The following is a 17,096-nucleotide window of genomic DNA, read 5'->3' as shown; positions in this document are numbered from 1 at the left end:
ATGCTCAGTATTTAAAGAGATTTAATAAACGGCATCAAACACAGCAAAATAAACTAAAACTTGACACAGATCCGATTCACTGTACAATAGGTCTTGAGGGGTTAAAATGAGAAAAGTGCTAGGTTGTGTGTCTGACTGAAGTGATTTCTCTTATGAGGGTCATCAGTTGCTGAAGCTTGACTTTCAGCCATGATGGAGGTGGCGCCGTCATGTTGGCTTTACTCTCCACGAGAGCATGAAGGGCTTTTAAAGAGTTCTGAGCCGTCTGGATGTGGCGGTCGTACTCCTCCTCTGCACTCGTCTCCTGTCGAGCTCTCTTTGGGCTTGGCTAAGAGGGAGGAAATTACAGGGAAAGTAAAGTTAACTTATTTATTTCCCTCTCATGCTTAAAGCAAAAATAATGGAAGCAATCTAGGTAAATGTAAGCTTGTTACAGATTAAGAGATTTTGTTGAAGTATGGACTAAGGAAATAAACAAAGCAGTAAAATGTAGCTTTTGGTTACCTTTTTATACAAGCATGAAAATACCAGTCCAACATTTTCTTCTTTTACCATGCCTGCTTTTATGTGACAGCAGGATTTATGTAGGGTCACAAGTCTTAAAAGATGATCAGATTTCCCATCAGAGAGCTTAGATTTTATTTTGTTAAGAACAGCAATACCTGTAATTGATTCCGTATATTGTACCTCTGGCTAAGTAATTGGGGTGTTATTACACTGTGGCAAAACTTTAATGCTCCATATGTGGGACAGGAAACTGCTCTGTCGGAAGGAATTTATCGCTGGCACTCTAAAATATATTACCATAAAACAAGGCACATTCGACTCACCACATTGTAAATAATGATTAATACAAGAACAAGTCCTAAAGACGGAATGAGAAGGAAGAAAAAAAGCTTATGGCCGGACTTTGTCCTCATGTAGGAACTGCTAGAGTTCATGTCAAGTCCTTGGAAATGAGGATTAGACTAACCACTTCCATGGCTGCCATGGCAGGAAGAACTTGACAACTTGTCCTAAAATCAATAAGGAATTCTTTAATTTTCCCTGCATCAATTAAGATGGTCAATACCTTTACACCAGTCCCCATCGCTGTGAGTTAGACCCCACTACTGCTGTCATTTTTAAATTTCAGTATATGAAAGGCTGGATATTCAGCTGAGCAGTTATGAGACCGTCATGAGAACAGAAGTGGATTCAGGACACAGGCCTGAGCTGAGATTGATTTCTGTGGATTCTGACAGTTCATGCACTTCACAGAAGTGGGAAGGTATTAATTCAAGCAGCAGTAGGGAGTCTCTGCAAGTATTAAAAGCAGAGCGAAAGTCCAGGAGGAGTGGAGGATAACGTTACACTATCCATTACTGGCTCCTTCAGGAGAGCGTATATTTATTCTGGCTTGAAAAACACATGTTCTACTAGTTGGACATTTTAATTGGTATATTTGTAGCATAGACTACTTCATAAAAGCCTAAAGGTTTGATAAGAAATGCAGAAAAAAATCAACTCAAATTGCAACAAAAAAATAAATCCAACACAAGTTACCAAAGTTATTTAACTTGTTTAAGTTACTAAGCAAGACAGGAATAGATTGACAATTTGTGTTAAATTTAACTTGTTTAAGTTACTAAGCAAGACAGGAATAGATTGACAATTTGTGTTAAATTAGTTCTTAGTAAACAGTTTTTTAGTTGGAAAGCAGGTCCGCCACCAAGTATTAAGACTGTGTACGTTCAGAGAGATGCTATAAATCTGAGCTCACTGATGCTGCTCACCTCAGGGTCTGTGATGGCTTCAGTTTCAGCAGCCTGTTTGTCAGAACCACTTTCTTTGCTCTCCAGTTTCTTATTGTGTTGCTCGATCACAACTTTCTCCAGTTTCAGCCTTTTTAGCCGTGACTCCACATCTTCCAGTACTTTCAGTGTCTACATAAAAAAACAAAAAATTAAAAACACACAATATCCACGAAAGCCTGTTTCAATAAATCAGTTTTAATCTCAATACATTCTCATTGAATGTTTATCACCGACCTTGCTTAGGTAATTGATCACTTTGGTCTTTGTTTCTTCCACACACAAACTCTGGGAAATGACCTCTTCATGGTTCGTATTCTTGAGCACCACGGGGAGATAATATGTTAAAGTCAGGCTGAAGCACCTGCAGTCATGGCCAAAGGTTTTATGAATGACAGATTTTGTTTTTCTGCAAACTATTGTGTCACTGTTGTTGAAATTGTTGTTTAGCCAAATTGTTTTTTTTTTTATGGTGTAGTGGTCAAGATTAAACAGTTCACAACCTTTAATGTTAGAAAAAACGGTCACTCAGAATTTCATTGTTTTCATACCAGCCACTTGATTTTCACTTTTGCCCTGAGACATGATGGTGCATCATTCATCAACACATTGCTCCAGGAGGAAGCTTTTTTCATGGCAGTGTTTTTGGACAAAACTATGAATGAGCAAATTCATCTGAAAGAGAGGATGCACTTAGGATGTTTCACTGTCGACGTGACACAAAGTGTCCAGAGAATCCTTTTTCCAGATGTTCTTAACAGTCTAAACATGTCATCAGGTAAAACAACTCTGATCCTGTTGCTACATGCAAGTCAGTCTCCCCTTGTTGTTTTTCTCAGAAAGAAACAGCTTCTTTTCTCCTCTTTGTAAAACAAGGCTAGAGTCCAGATGCTTACACCTCACAATCCATCCAGAAACATTGCACACCCTGCAATCCAAAGCTCTGTAGGTCGTGATCCTGGAGCTTCCAGGACTCTCTTAAGTGCCTTGAAGCTTTGATCAGAGCAGCTGAACCTTGCCTTGAAGGGTTTATTTGGTTGCGATGTGTTTTGAAGCAACATCCTGTCCTGTGAAGCACATCTGATGCAAACCAATGGCGACAGCTGCTCTTTCCTTGTCAACACTTTCCCCTAAGCTCATTGCAAGTATGTTATCAGGTCACTTTGTGGCAGGACTAAAACACACTGCATCTGTTTTTTTTGTTTTTTGTTTTTTTACTTTGCAGTTAACTGTTTTTCGTCTAATCATCTTACAGAGCAACATACAATTAATGCAAGTTGCCGAAGAAGTTTCAAAAAAACAAAAAAAAAACAAAGATTTCTGTCAATCTGAAAACAGTTGGCCACAAATGATTATTTTTAAAAAATGTACAATGGTGACGTTTGTGTGTTACCCCTGCAAAGTAAGAAAAGGCCTCTAGGGCGTGCTGATGTAGCAGCCAAGACTTGTCAGCCAGAAGGACTCCAAACAGACCGCTTAATCTCGGAAGAACCTGACTCTGTGGGACCAAAATATGTTACAAAATGCATTTATAAGTATCTAACATGGTGTTGTATAGTTAGATAACACAAGAACTGGACTAACAGGTTTGCTTAAATCATTGTAAATAAGGTAAACATGTGTACTACTGTACTTTTCAGTAGGCCCACATTCAAGTTTAAAAAAAAAAAAAATTCAATTGTATTGGAATTAAAATATAAATAATGTAATATTTTAATTGGGCATTTAAAAAGTTTCTATTTTTTAATAAAGTTAGTGAACCAAGTTACATTTTTGAAGACATTATAATTTATTAAGATGTATCTGTACTTCTTTACCTGACAGTCTTCAGGAAAAAAGGTCTTTCCCAGAGAGGAGAGAAACCCCAGAGCAGCCAGCAGTAGATAATCCGGACATTTCTGAGAAACTACAGCTTCCAGACACAACAGAGCCTAAAATAACAATGAGCTGTTAACAGAAATATGATCCACTTTTTAACCCTTTAATGTGTAAAAAAAACAGCATTACCTGAGAAATGGCTTCAGGTCTGATGTTCTTTACAATCACAGTTGTCGCTGACAAGAGCAGCTTCAAAGTATCTTGGAGCACAAGGTGAGTCTGCAACTGTTTTAGGACAAGTTACACAGAAATGAGTCTTCAATCTTTTTCACTAATTTAGTGTGTGTACATTTGTGTGTTTTTGTCACCTGACTGGGATTCATTCGTGACCACAACTGTGTAATCATCCTCACTACAGACAATGAGCACTGTTCCTCAGGAGAAGGATGCCCTCGAAGCAGAGAGAGGAGCGACCCCAGCGCTGCGTTCTGGCACCAACACAGACATTGTATGAAGAAATCATTCATTTTTAATATCAGTTTTCCATCCTGCTCCACTGTATTGTTTTCTACCCTGAAGGTCATTCAGGGAAGAAAATAACCCTGAATGACAGCTGCTAGGCAGCAATCCAGTTGTCAAAGTGTGAGGTAAACAGTCTGCTAGTAATTGTTTTGAATAAACTTTGACACTAAATGTGATATATTTATGTTGTGAGTAAGTAGATAATTTTGAATCTGTCCTTAAAACAAAACAGATGTCTGAATAATTTCCACAGAGAACACTAAAGTAAACATTCACAGAAGATACCGAATGTTTGACTAAGACAGCTGTCTGTAGTCTCGGAAACAGGCGTATCTTACTCTGGAGCCCAATCATTGTTTCCATATCAGTTTTGGTGCGCAGAAGCAAAACTGCTTTAAAATGTCGGTAAACCTCAAATATCCAAGACTGTCCTCACCACTTTGTCCACTTGTCCCAGTTTGTGTCCTCCATCCTCCCACGCCATAAAAACCCTTTGCATCAGGGCAATGATCTCTGACTCCACACGAAGACGGACGTCCTGAGAAAGAGCTCTGAGGAGGACGTGATGCCACACGGGAAGATTTTCCACCTTTGATGGTGAGAACTCTGCTACCAACTCCAACTGGAAAAATAACTCTTAAGATCATTGGTTCTAATAATAAACAGGGTGGGTTGAGGCAATGAAGAAGCATCCAGAATATGAGATTTTCCCTTTATTTACATCGTCTCTTCAGCAGAAGAGATGATCCTGACATTTTTGTTATTAGGACCTTTTTTTCCCTTTGTTTAAAATATCAAAAATCTGTCAACTGGGAAATTAAAAAGTAAAAAATTGTAAAACTAAGAGGCTGGACCAGTTGCAGTTTTCTGACCAATCTCCGATCTTTAAAAACCCTGACTTTCTGATTCAGATTTTGATTTCTACAACTGTCTGTGAGGCCATGGAAATCTTCAAAGATCCATTTTTAATGTCAAAGATTTTTTTCTGTAAAAAAATGTTTCTGTCTCAGATTTGTGTTCTCATGATGACTGTTCAAATGCCTCATTTTCTTTAGATAACAAGAGGATGTTTTGTTGTGATAACTAAATACTTTTATGATCTCAAAATCCCTTACAAAAGCTGAAACAAATTCTATGTTTTCCACACTTTTAACAATGCAGAAACCCTGGTTGTTTAAATTTTAGAAAACCCTTTGAAAGTTTGTTCACATAAGAAGTTACATTAATGTTGGAAAAGTAAGCTGAAGGTAAATACGTTTCCCATTTGTGACAGAAACCAGACTCAAGAGTGCCCACATTTATCATCCTGAGATACTAGCTGCTTTGAAAACAGAAACAGCAGAGCATCAAAACAAAGATTTATCCTTAAATTAGTGATTGTCCAACAACTTCCTAGTTTTACAAACTACTTAAATTTGATCTTCCTCTTTCTACACAGCCAAAGGGCTGGAATGACTAGTAAGTTAAAAATTTCACAACCCAGGCTTAGGGTTCTTTCTGACAACCTAACCATTTTGCATTTCTGATCTTAATGCCTCTAACCTGGTGGCTCGGGGTCATGAGGAAAACCATACGTCTCAGTAGCAATCCCAGGTGTAACAACTGGTAGCATTCAGAGTTGCATGCTTTCACCTAGAGGAGGAAAAAAAACAGACAGCAAATACAGTAGAATTACCCTTTAATAGACACTGAACTAATCCTCCAAATCACCAAATTCAGGTGTTCTCCTAATTTTCATGCAAAAACATTTTTATAAAATCCAGCATCTTGGCATGCATTCTGCTCTTAAAAACATCTGTGAAGTCACTGTCTGGAGGCAGTAGCTACAGGCCTCCAAACATTGTGGAATCCAATTTATCTCAATTTGAATTCCACAAAACAGATCATGGAATGAATCACCAAGTCCAAGCAGCTACAGGCAAACCTTGATATCCGGTTTGTGATAAGTGTAATGCAAAAGGAAACTGGACTATAGCCGATAACTGTCCTTTAGAGCAGTGGTCCCCAACCCCCGGTTTGTGGACCGGTACCGGTCCGTGGACCAATTGGTACCGGGCCGCGCAAAAAATAAGGAAATATTTCCGTTTTATGTATTATTTGAGTCTGGAGGATCTTTAATTTTGAAAATCCTTTAACCGGATTCTCTCGGTTACTTGTACATCAACATTGAGCCCACAAGCAGCAAAATGAGTAAGAAACAGATCAGATGTCTTTGGAAAGTTTCTTTGCAAAGGGGAAAAGGCCCAGAGAAGAGACAGGAAGATGGATTTATCCCGGACCGGAAGGTGAGTCCCACATTACAAACCCGCTCTGTGTAACAAGCGGCAACCGGCTGCTAATGAGGCAATGAAGCTTCAAGCTGCTTTGCCACGTAGAGACCAAGCAGGCTGTGGATATAAGCAACACTTCGGGTGTTATTGTCTCCCATCACTCCCAGATGGGACCGTCTCGTTGCAGAGAAACAAGCTCAGGGCTCCCGTTAGTCATTATCGTGAGTTAAAATTTTCACAAAAGTAAAATCTTCGTTTTTGTGGCGCATCTGTATGTTATTTTGAAGGGATATGTAAACATTACCATAGCGACCAGAGTCAGAGAGAGTTTGGTCGAGAGGAGATGAGTAGAGCTTGTGAGTCTTAAGTCTGGTTTAGATGCCAAGATTTAAGAATTGTCGGCCGATTCTCCAAACCTCTGTGACCACAGAGCTGATAAATGTACAACAGGTTGGATCGGTTCGTGTTTCAAGCCACACGGCAGGAGCAAAACGAACCGATTCCAGTCACGAACATCCCGATTCCAGAGGACAATCCAGTAAAACCCCCAACATAGCATACGGGAATTTAGAATGACCAAACATGGATGACAATGCAGAAGCAATAGTGATAGTTTGTGGAGTCATTTTAAGAGATAAAAGACGTAACAAAAAGAAAAGGCGGTGGATAAAAGACGACGGGAGCAGCCGCTCTATTTGCTGCCCTATGATTTGGAGGTGACTATGTTATTTCATAGTTAATATTTTTAACTGAAAAAATATAATAATATATAATAATGACCTTTACATATAATAATAAACATTTCCACATATCATCTCCGATATCCACCGGACTCTCAGTTGCTCATGTCAGCTGTTTGGGTTTCCCCTCTGTTCTTACATCACCGCGCTTTCTGATTGGCTACCTGTCACATTCAGCAGGTTGTTCTCGTTTCCAGTCAGGGAAAACCCCACAGGCTGTGATAAAAGGGCCAAGACAACCCTAATCGGGCATATTCAGGCTTTAGTGAGAACCCTAACATACCCCCCATCCCCTGGGCCGCAACAAAATTTTGAAGTTTTGACCGGTCCATAATAAGAAAAAGGTTGGGGACCACTGCTTTAGAGGGTCATAACATGCTGCTCTACTTGATGAGCGTGGTTTAGATGGTTGTCAGGGACATGGTACTTGAATGACTGCACTGTTTGTGACACAAGGTGTTTTTCTTCATAGGATTGTCTTATCCCCTTAGTCCCAGTAATAGAAACTCCTAATGTTAACAATTTGGGGACAACCGTTTCCTGACTAAACAAGACAGCACACCTGTCATGGATGAGGGAAATGTGTTTGGGAGAACTTGACTAGCTGCACAGATGAGTTTGAGTGAAAACTGTGCTGGAGGCCTGGTCCTCCGGGATATACATGACCTCACAGATGTGCTGTGGAAGACTACTTAGATAAAGAGATTCGTCAACCTTGTGGCAAGCATTTCAATACTTGTGTCAACACAGTACATGTCTTCTGGTTTTACCCACCAGCTGAGCAATAAGCAGGACATGATGTAGGCAAAGTTCTGCTGTTCCGTATCTGAAAGAATAAGTTGAATTAAACAGTCACTAATGTTACAAATGCTTACTTGCAGACAGAGTTAAGCAAGTTAAACAAATGGTGGGAATATGCATTTACTTCTTTGAAAATTAAGCTGAAAAATATAAATATAACTTTTGCAAAGTCCTGGAAATGTATTAATGCATCCTCTTGTGACTCCTGGTTTGTGTAGGTGCTATAAGGATTATTACAAGGTACTATCTTAGTATCTTTCATCACGTTGATCACAATTCAAGCTTGCAAAAGAAGCTTGAATAGTATAAATGTCGCTGTACTGCAAATAGCTTAACTACTCATTACTTAATTGCAATGAATAGATTTTAAGTGCATTTTAAGTGCAATGCTCAGAACTTTGATTTAAAATAAAGGGTATATTTATTGCACTAACCGTGCTGTGAAGCACCACACATCTACTGCCAACAAAGCTGTTGGCGTATCAGCCTGCAGCACAGCATCCATCAAACAACGTTCCTAAGGAAGGGAGATAAAAGAACAAGGGAAATCAGATAACCGAGAACCAAAAACCACAAAGCTCAAAGCACAGGGAGGCAATTAAAAAAAAACAAAATATTTAACAGACATATCAAAATGAAAGTGAAAGAATAGCTTTAATTTAATTTTGTGTTTTCCCCCTTATATGATATAAAAACGTTTGCAAAGAATAAAACGTGTCACAATTTAAAAAAATAATAAAATCTCTAAATATTTTTGCACCTTTTTTAGAAAAAATAAATGATAATTTGGTTCCACTTTTTGTTTGACATGTAATTCACAGGACATTCAAACTGATTTCAAAGTCGTACAATGCAAAAAGTAAGGACTGGACCCTCCTCAATCCTACATAGAACATGGCTATTTTGATTAAGTCAATAATACTTTGTGGGTCGGATCTGGAGGGTCTAGGCCACACAGTCATTTGCTGATTATGAATTCATGATGGCTCTTGCTAATATGAGAAGGAAGTGCCAATGTTAGTTTTTCCAGTCCGGTCTGAGTTGTGCTATAAATGTTTTAATTATGTTCATAAATGTTAACTTAGTGTGTAAAGGTTGAACATGCAGGCCTTACTAGTACAGGAAAGTAGACTGGAGGGAGCACAGCCACACTGGCACAGAGCTGTACACAGATGTGTTGGTGCAGGGTGACCTCGGCCTGGGCCTGACCCTTCAGCATAACCCCTGGCAACCGAACTGGTACTTTACGCTCAGTGTAGCATCGTCGGAAACTAATAAAGATGGCATGGTAGAGTGGAAGCCTAAAAACGGAGAAAGAACAAAGGAAAATGTTTTGACACTCGGCCAACGTAAACCTGGTTTACTTTAACCTGATAATAAATCATCTGATTTATACCAGAGCCAACAAGCTCACTGTACTGACAAAGGCTTTACTCTCAGTTTGAAAGATTAAATATGCATATAATAAAATCTGAGAAATCACAATAAAATAATAGAATGACTGCTAACATACATTAGAAGAGACTTTAAAGTAAGATGGCAAAACTGAAATAAAAACACAAATTATCAGGGACCCTTAAGAGTATTAGAAAAACAAAAACTCTGAAGAAACCCCGATCACCTCGGTGTGTCTTCTGGAAACTGACTTCCAGAGTACCAAAGCTCCATCACTTCCTCTGGTTGGCTGAGCAGCTGTCCCAAAATATTCACCAGCATGAGAAAATGTGGAAGCTCGTGCTCAGAGCTCAACCCTGCAGGGAAGGGTGTTGTGAGAATGTTAATATCTTTTTGTTTTTAGTTCATAGCAAATACAGACCCCAAACAATAAGCAGTCTATCCTGGACAAAAAAATTACTGTTTCCATCTCAGAAAAAGATCTTGAAAAACATCACATCTTTCACATCTTGAAAAAGTAGCTCTTAGCCGATGTCTGCTGTTTAACTTTGAAACAACTTAGATGCTGTTTCTTGATGACTTGAACAATGTAGCAACTTTTTACCTTCTAAAATGTTATCTTTATCAGGAAAATTAAACGGCCTACAGAAGGAAGGTCAATTATTTATTTATTTATCTGCTGCTGTGAGTCCATTTGTAGCTAAATGTAGGAAAACTGAGGAATTAACTATTAATTTTAGAAGGAAAAAAGATCATGTCTTACCAGTAATGAGAATAATTCAATAGATTTAAAAAGTTGATTCACAAATATTTAACAGCTGAAAGAAAACATGGACACCTTACACAGGGAATTTAATGGACACTTTTTAAAATGTAAACTCACACACGTCTGGCTGCAGGACAACTTCAGCAAAGGGCCTCAGAGGCAACAGCTGAAGCAGGAAAGCATCCATAGGAACCAGAACTGATGCACTTAGCTCACCAGCCAGAGCTGTGGGCAGCGTCGGGGCACACAAACTTGGAGGAAACTTACTGAAAGACACAAAGCACATCATAATCAGAAGTATACCAGGAATCACAGACTAAATGTTTAGAAGTTAAATCTCACTTTTTCAGCTGAGATGGAAACATTTGTACCTGAATATCTGGAGGTAGAGTTGGTGAAAGCAGCTGGACTTTTTTGTCAGAAAATATTTAAATTCCTGTTAAGAGAAGATTGAAAGAAAATTTGGTAATACCTAAAACAAAGACAGCAACACATTACAAAATGTTGCAAAAAAGATTTCAGTACCTTTATGTAATGAACCAAAGTGTTAGCAAAGAATCTGCACATCTTTGCAGTTTTCTGGAAAAGCTTGTATTCCGGACTTTGAACAGTCTCCTGCAACAGGTCCAAAGTACATTAATAAGACAGGGGTTTGTGATGCACAAAATAATAAGGTTATTATAGTTATAAGCTGCCACATTTACATACAGCACCACTACAAAACATCAAATGTAGGTGAAAACAACAGACAAGTATATTACTAATAATATAATTGATAAATATCTTATACTTTGATACTTTAAAATATCTAATAAGATCTTTCTGACCTGTAAACCTGTCAGCTTTATATGTTCAGCCATCTCCACACAGCTGTGTAAGGAAGCCAACAAATTGTCAGACAAGCTGTTGACGATGTCGCCATGGTGCAGCTGTTCCTCCACCAACGACTGGTACTTCAGGCTCTGTCTGAACAAAATAATTTCAAGTATATAACTAGGACATTTGCCTAAATCAGGATTAAGATAGCTCCATTACCCTGCAAAAATATCTAAATATACATTTTCTCACAATACAACCACAAACAACACAATTTCATTGGGATTTTAGTTAATAGACCAACACAAAGTGGAAGATACATTTGAAATCAAGGGAAAATGGTAAATGGTTTTCAAATTATTTAACAATTAAAACATCTAAAAAGTGTGGTGGGAAATTATCCGTTAATGGAAAACATCACAACTCCAACCTGTAACAGAGCAACAAGGAGAAGCCAGTGAAATGCTACAGAGTTAAAACTGGGGCAGCTGCTAACCTTCCACTGGACAACAACCCTAAACATACAGCCAGTGATTCAATGTGACGGTTTAGATCAAAGCATATTCATGTACTAAAATGGCCCAACCAGAGATCTGACCAAAATCCAATCGACAATCTGTGGCAAGATTTGAAAACCGAGCTCCTGTTTTGCAAAGGGTGGGTAAATATGTCAATCTCCAGAGAAGACTTGGAACTGTAAAATACTTTCAAAACCAGGTATTTCTTTCTTTCCACTTTACAAATATACACTACTTTGTGTAGGTATATCACAACCAATCCCAATGAAAAATCTGTCCGTAATGGGACACAATGTAAAAAAAGCTCAAGATAGAGCAACAAAACATGCTTACAGAATAAAATAATAAAAAAGGACTTACTTGATTAGGAACTTCCATGTGTTTGCATGCAGTGCAATGTCAAGGTTAGAGATAATGGAGCAGATATCGAGAAGGCTGTGAATCACTGTAAAACATTGACATGCTTAGTGAGTTTCAAACTGCATAAAATATACCCTGATAATCAACAATTTCACAGTGACCAGTGTTGCAGTGAAAGACAGAAGGATGCAGACTTCCATACACACACATAAACACACCTGCAACAATGTCAGAAACCTCTTCATCTGAGGCACTACTGTCCAGAGAGATCCTGTCCAGGATCTCCAGTAGACTCTTCTGCAGGGAGTACGCCTCCTTGAAGAGTCCTTGCAGCAGATCGGCCACCAGAGATAGACGGCCACAATAAACTATCTCACTGTCCTGTGGACAGAAACACGGACAGCATGTTGCTGAACTCATTTCTATACTTAAAGATTACATTGGTTATTTCAAGAACACAAAAGCAGTTACCAAAAGTAATAAAAATTATGCACTAAACATGTAATAAAGGTAAACATAACACATTTACATACCTCTCAACTCACAGAAATTGAGTAGGGGGTACAAGTTTGCTAAAGCAAAAAAACTAGATTGATTTGTCTCATTCAAGCTCAGAGTATAAAAGTTTAAGCTTCCCTACTTTTATCTACATTAACTCCAGGAAGAGGAGTTAATGCTGGAATGGAAGTCTAATCTCTGCTGCTGTTGGTTTTGGCTTTATTACTCGCAAATTATCAAGAGAAGGCTTCCCTTAATTATTTCCCAGAAGGTTGAAAACACTCTGTTTCCTTCTTTCTTCGCAGGATCCAAACTAAAAAACAAACCTTGCAGTGCTGAAATGTTTCTCTCAGGACTTTAAGGATGCAAGTCGGTAGCGAACGGATAGCATCCAAACACAGACCTTCTTCAAATGAGCCAACGTGACGCACACAAACGGAAAGTGCATCGATTAGCTGCACCATTGCCTGAAAGAGACAAAATCTTAGTCAAGCATGCTAGAGGAAAAGTTAGCAATTAGAGATGCACCAAATAATTGGCAAGAGATTAGAACCAAATACAAATTTTTTCCATCCATGATTTGAACATGCATTCTGTAAATGCATTAAAACTTAGAACTTCTGTCAATTTCAAACATTAAATGCATCATGTACTTTGATAAATTTTTCTGGGACTAATAAAAATAAAATAAAATAAGAAATTCATCCAGATTAGAGATTTAATTGTTGATGTTTAATTTGGCCCCATCTCATAATCTCTTCATCAAATGAGTTGGAATCTGTATGCCAGATCCTGAAGGTCAGGAATACTTTTCATAAGCATATAGTACTCTTTCTAATCTCACTTTGTATGCTTACCTGTAGAATGTTTCTTAGAAAAGTACACAGTTCAGTGTTTTGACTTGAAAGCTCGCCAACTTGATTCATAATTTCTTTCATCATGTTGTCGAACATTGCAACTGCCTGCACACATTTGTGTAAGACAAAAGGAGACAAATTGTTTCACTTTTTCAGGAGACTTGTTAATAAATTGGTAAATCGGACATCAACAAGTACCCACAACACAGTCTAATACCACAAGGAAATTATATGGAATACATTTTTCCCCCTAGGGGAAGAATTGCAGACATATCATTTAAACACGGCAGCTGAAGGATATCAAATAATCGTCCTTTATTCTTAAGTTAGAAGTTGTGGGTGACAGCCGTAATTTTACTATGTTCACAGGCCAGCATGCTCTTAAAAATCACAAGAATGCTCACTTCTAAGTTTGCATTAAAAAAAACATTTCTGAAATAAATGCAATACCAATATTTTAATGTAATGTAGTGGGAGCTTCTTCAACAATTAAATGTGAAATCTAAAATGGTAATATAGCTTATGTTCAATAACATTAATTTTACAAAATTAATGTCTGTTTATACTTTATATAAAATTTCTAAAATTGGTTCTGAAATAAAAATCCACAACAAAAACTCATTTTCCATTCACCTTTGGTAGGATCTTGGAAAAGCACTCCTCCTCCAGCTCTGACAAACCAATGTGTGGCAAGAACATCTCTGTAATTATCTTCAGTATACCTGTGTGATTTTTTTTTTACATTAGAGATGGTTCACATGAGGATTTCTAAGAAAATAAATACACAGAGATGTTTAATAATTAATAAAGAGAATAATTACTCACGTAGACAATCATTCCAGGTAGATGCCTCATAATGCAAAGAGTAGAAACAGTCAAGAAAATGTTCTGTGTTGCACTGTTTTTATACCACAATTCTATTATGTGTCAAAAGTGTCACCATTCTATTAAATAAACATGTAATATATACCTACGTATGCAAGAATTTAAATAATGTTGGAAATCCACAGACTGAAAAAAATCACTAAAGTTAAAAATAGTATAAATGTTGAAATGATCAAAAGCCAAAGCATTAGTCTGCAGAAAAAGCTTAAGATTTTTATTATGTCAATCATTCGTAAAATACATAGACAACTAAATGTGGAAATCATTATTTAAAATATGAATTCATGTGTTGAAAGTGTATCTTATAATTTCATTGTAGTTTCAGTGTTGCAGTGTATTGTGAATTTATTTTACAGGTCAACGTTACTCAGTTGGTTAGACTAGCACTGTCACAGACAAGGTAAATGGTCGGTAGTTCAAATGCTGTCCAGGTTAGCAAATGTTAGGGTGCATTTGACATGCACTGTGACTGATTCAGTCATGTCGTGATGAACTGTAGCACAGGAAATATGAATTTGTTAATTAAATACTGAAATAGTTCATAACTTAAAATTGAGGTTTATGTGTGATTTACAAATTGTGTATTTAATAAATTACACTTCTATATAAAATGTGGCAGTTTTTATTCAATTTATTGGGATTTTTTTGATACGTTGAACCGTTCAGGAATCACGGTAAAGAGACATACACAAGCAGAATCCTGTCGGCGGCGAAAGGCTGGTTATAAGACGGATTTAGTACCAGCTCTCATTAGCTTCATATAAAACTACAATCTTACAAAAGTATGTGTACGTTTTGACTCATAAAGCGTTACACAACATTCCTATTTGAATAAGACTGTGAGTCACTAAATGCTGTGTGAAAGGATATTGTAAGTTTAGGCAGGACAGACTTGAGCTCCTGGCGACAGGTTTCCTGACTCCACTGCACCACCTCTTCCAGCAAAGATGTGTTGGTCTGGGACATGATGAAAGAAAATCCGCCGGTGTTGGACAACGCTGGCAGAAAGAAGGAAAGGGATTTTAGGGTCATCTCTGGGGGATGGTGTCAATAAAAATGATTCGCATTCATATTCACCAGTATGTCCTCTTCTGGGGAACTTAGTGTTGTTAATACCAAGTCATGTAATGCTTTGAATGGCGAGAAAGAACCCGAGAAAACCTTAGTCTTACAATGCAAGCACAGCTCAATGTTACAATCAATGTTAGCTTGTTGTAGGTAAACTAGTTACTCGTGAACTCTTAGAACACGGGACTGAATCTTTTGATTCGGACATAGATTAAGCTCAAACTCCTTTACCTGTGTTTCTCCTGGCGTCACACGTATTCTTTCTTTCCTATCCAAAAAGCCCTAAACTTATTTTTTCTTTTAAATTGTCAAAGTAAAAAGTATTGACGGTTTATTTTCGACAAGGACAATATTCCGCGCGCCTGTGCTTAAGTCGGATATGACGTCAGGACTACGCGAATCATCGCATATTGTGCTGATTGGTTGGAATCAAAGGATAAACCAATGACAAAGCTAAACGCGTTTAAATCGTTGATGAAAGCAACATTGGGTAGAAGACTTTTTTTTATTTTTACTGTAATGAAAAACATGTTTAGTTTCACTCACTGTGGTTCTTGAGTGGTATATTAATGCATTAAATCATGCAAGGGTGCCCTGAAGTACTGAATATATATCGTAAATGTACATAGGTTGACATTTCTGCATTAAATATTATTTTTATAGTCCTATTGCAATTTCCTGGTAAACTATACTCGCTATAAGCCGTGGTCAAGAAAAAAAGCAAAACGCTTGAAATATAATAAATAAATAAATAAATAGAATAGTTGACGTCACACATCAGTTCATCCGTCTGTAACTGATCCACAGTTACAGACGGCAACAGAAAAAGGGGTGATATAGCTGTGATTTATATCAATAACCATCCATCCATTTTCTATACACCCTTGTCCCTTAGTGGGGTCGGGAGGGTTGCTGGTCCCCATCTCCAGCCAACGTTCCGGGCGAGAGGCGGGGTTCTCCCTGGACAGGTCGCCAGTCTGTCGCGGGGCAACACAGAGACACACAGGACAAACAACCATGCACACACACACGCGCACACGCACACACACACACACACCTAAGGGCAATTTGGAGAGGCTAATTAACCTGACAGTCATGTTTTTTGGACTGTGGGAGGAAACCTGAGTACCCGGAGAAAACCCACGCATGCACAGGGAGAACATGCAAACTCCATGCAGAAAGACCCGGGCCGGGAATCGAACCAAGAACCTTCTTGCTGCAAGGCAACAGCTCTATTAATAACCATGTATCTTTAATATAAACAGCAACGAATAAATATTTTTAGTAAAGGAAAAATAATACACCAAAGACTATAATTGGCAACTGAAATGTTACATTGCATCAAATATTAAAACATAACGAGAAAAAAATCAAGTTCAGTGGCTTCTGTTCCTATACATTAAATAAAATTTAACTAATAACACTCAACAAAGAACAATGTTGAGAGCAATGGTTCCCAATTAACAGCAGTTAACATCTGTAAAATTAAACATAGCTAAAATGCCCATTAATTGTTAAAAACATGTACAAAACAGGACAAAATTGCGCATGAAATGCTGTATGTAATTAAGTTTGCCTGAAATATATGTTAAAATGTCATACTTAAAAAGAAAACACAAAGTTTATCATAAAACTTACCACAGTTGCAGATGGCAACAGAAAAATGGGATGAGCTGACTGTTACTTTTCGCTATGGTAACAATCAACTGTCAAGAGCAACACAGAACTTAACATAAAATAACACATAACGTAATAAGTCAGGAGAAAATAACTTTTGACTAAACAACATGAATGTGAAGAATGAATAAACATATTTGACAAACTTCACATCTATAACATTGGTATAATAAGATAATAAAAAAATAAAATAAAATCTTACATTGGATCATTATCCTTCTCAAAACCATTGGGAGCCTATTTTCTCTGAAACAATTTTTTTAAATCAGAGTTTGTGGAATCATGCACTGGCCTTTCACTAAGCTTGGCAAT

At 37.7% G+C, this 17,096-nt stretch overlaps 1 protein-coding gene across 3 annotated transcripts; it reads right to left on the bottom strand.

The window, feature by feature from the left end:
* Nucleotides 1–4: 4 nt before the first annotated feature.
* On the bottom strand, nucleotides 5–16,809 carry firrm (fignl1 interacting regulator of recombination and mitosis). Of its 3 annotated transcripts, none has more exons than XM_008406987.2 (26): nucleotides 15,339–15,492; nucleotides 15,117–15,169; nucleotides 14,910–15,037; nucleotides 13,980–14,019; nucleotides 13,788–13,876; nucleotides 13,155–13,259; nucleotides 12,624–12,764; nucleotides 12,018–12,180; nucleotides 11,800–11,884; nucleotides 10,933–11,071; nucleotides 10,631–10,720; nucleotides 10,477–10,541; nucleotides 10,223–10,371; nucleotides 9,566–9,695; nucleotides 9,059–9,245; nucleotides 8,379–8,461; nucleotides 7,918–7,969; nucleotides 5,676–5,765; nucleotides 4,570–4,755; nucleotides 3,980–4,099; nucleotides 3,801–3,896; nucleotides 3,611–3,724; nucleotides 3,187–3,291; nucleotides 2,031–2,111; nucleotides 1,776–1,925; nucleotides 5–328 (listed from the first exon to the last, which is right to left on the bottom strand). In XM_008406987.2, exons 3-26 carry the CDS (start codon nucleotides 15,003–15,005, stop codon nucleotides 119–121), a joined length of 2,766 nt encoding a protein of 921 aa, XP_008405209.1. In that variant the 5' UTR covers nucleotides 15,006–15,037; nucleotides 15,117–15,169; nucleotides 15,339–15,492; the 3' UTR covers nucleotides 5–118. The 3 variants fall into 3 exon arrangements, with proteins under 3 accessions (XP_008405209.1, XP_008405211.1, XP_008405210.1); XM_008406989.2 differs by having other exon boundaries at nucleotides 15,117–15,130; XM_008406988.2 differs by lacking the exons at nucleotides 15,117–15,169; nucleotides 15,339–15,492 and adding an exon at nucleotides 16,746–16,809.
* Nucleotides 16,810–17,096: the final 287 nt, after the last annotated feature.

This window comes from Poecilia reticulata, linkage group LG4, assembly GCF_000633615.1.
Source record: "Poecilia reticulata strain Guanapo linkage group LG4, Guppy_female_1.0+MT, whole genome shotgun sequence".
In the NCBI taxonomy this organism is placed as follows: domain Eukaryota; kingdom Metazoa; phylum Chordata; class Actinopteri; order Cyprinodontiformes; family Poeciliidae; genus Poecilia; species Poecilia reticulata.
This window is presented reverse-complemented; position numbering and strand designations above follow the sequence as displayed.

Excerpts from the sequence above, each read along its gene's own strand:
- firrm (XM_008406988.2), bottom strand. The coding sequence starts at position 15,005 with ATGTCCCAGACCAACACATCTTTGCTGGAAGAGGTGGTGCAGTGGAGT. Across the intron at positions 10,372-10,476 it reads CTCTACCTCCAGATATTCAG|TAAGTTTCCTCCAAGTTTGT; the intron begins GTACAAATGTTT and ends TGTGTCTTTCAG. Across the intron at positions 7,970-8,378 it reads GTGTGGTGCTTCACAGCACG|ATACGGAACAGCAGAACTTT; the intron begins GTTAGTGCAATA and ends TTATTCTTTCAG.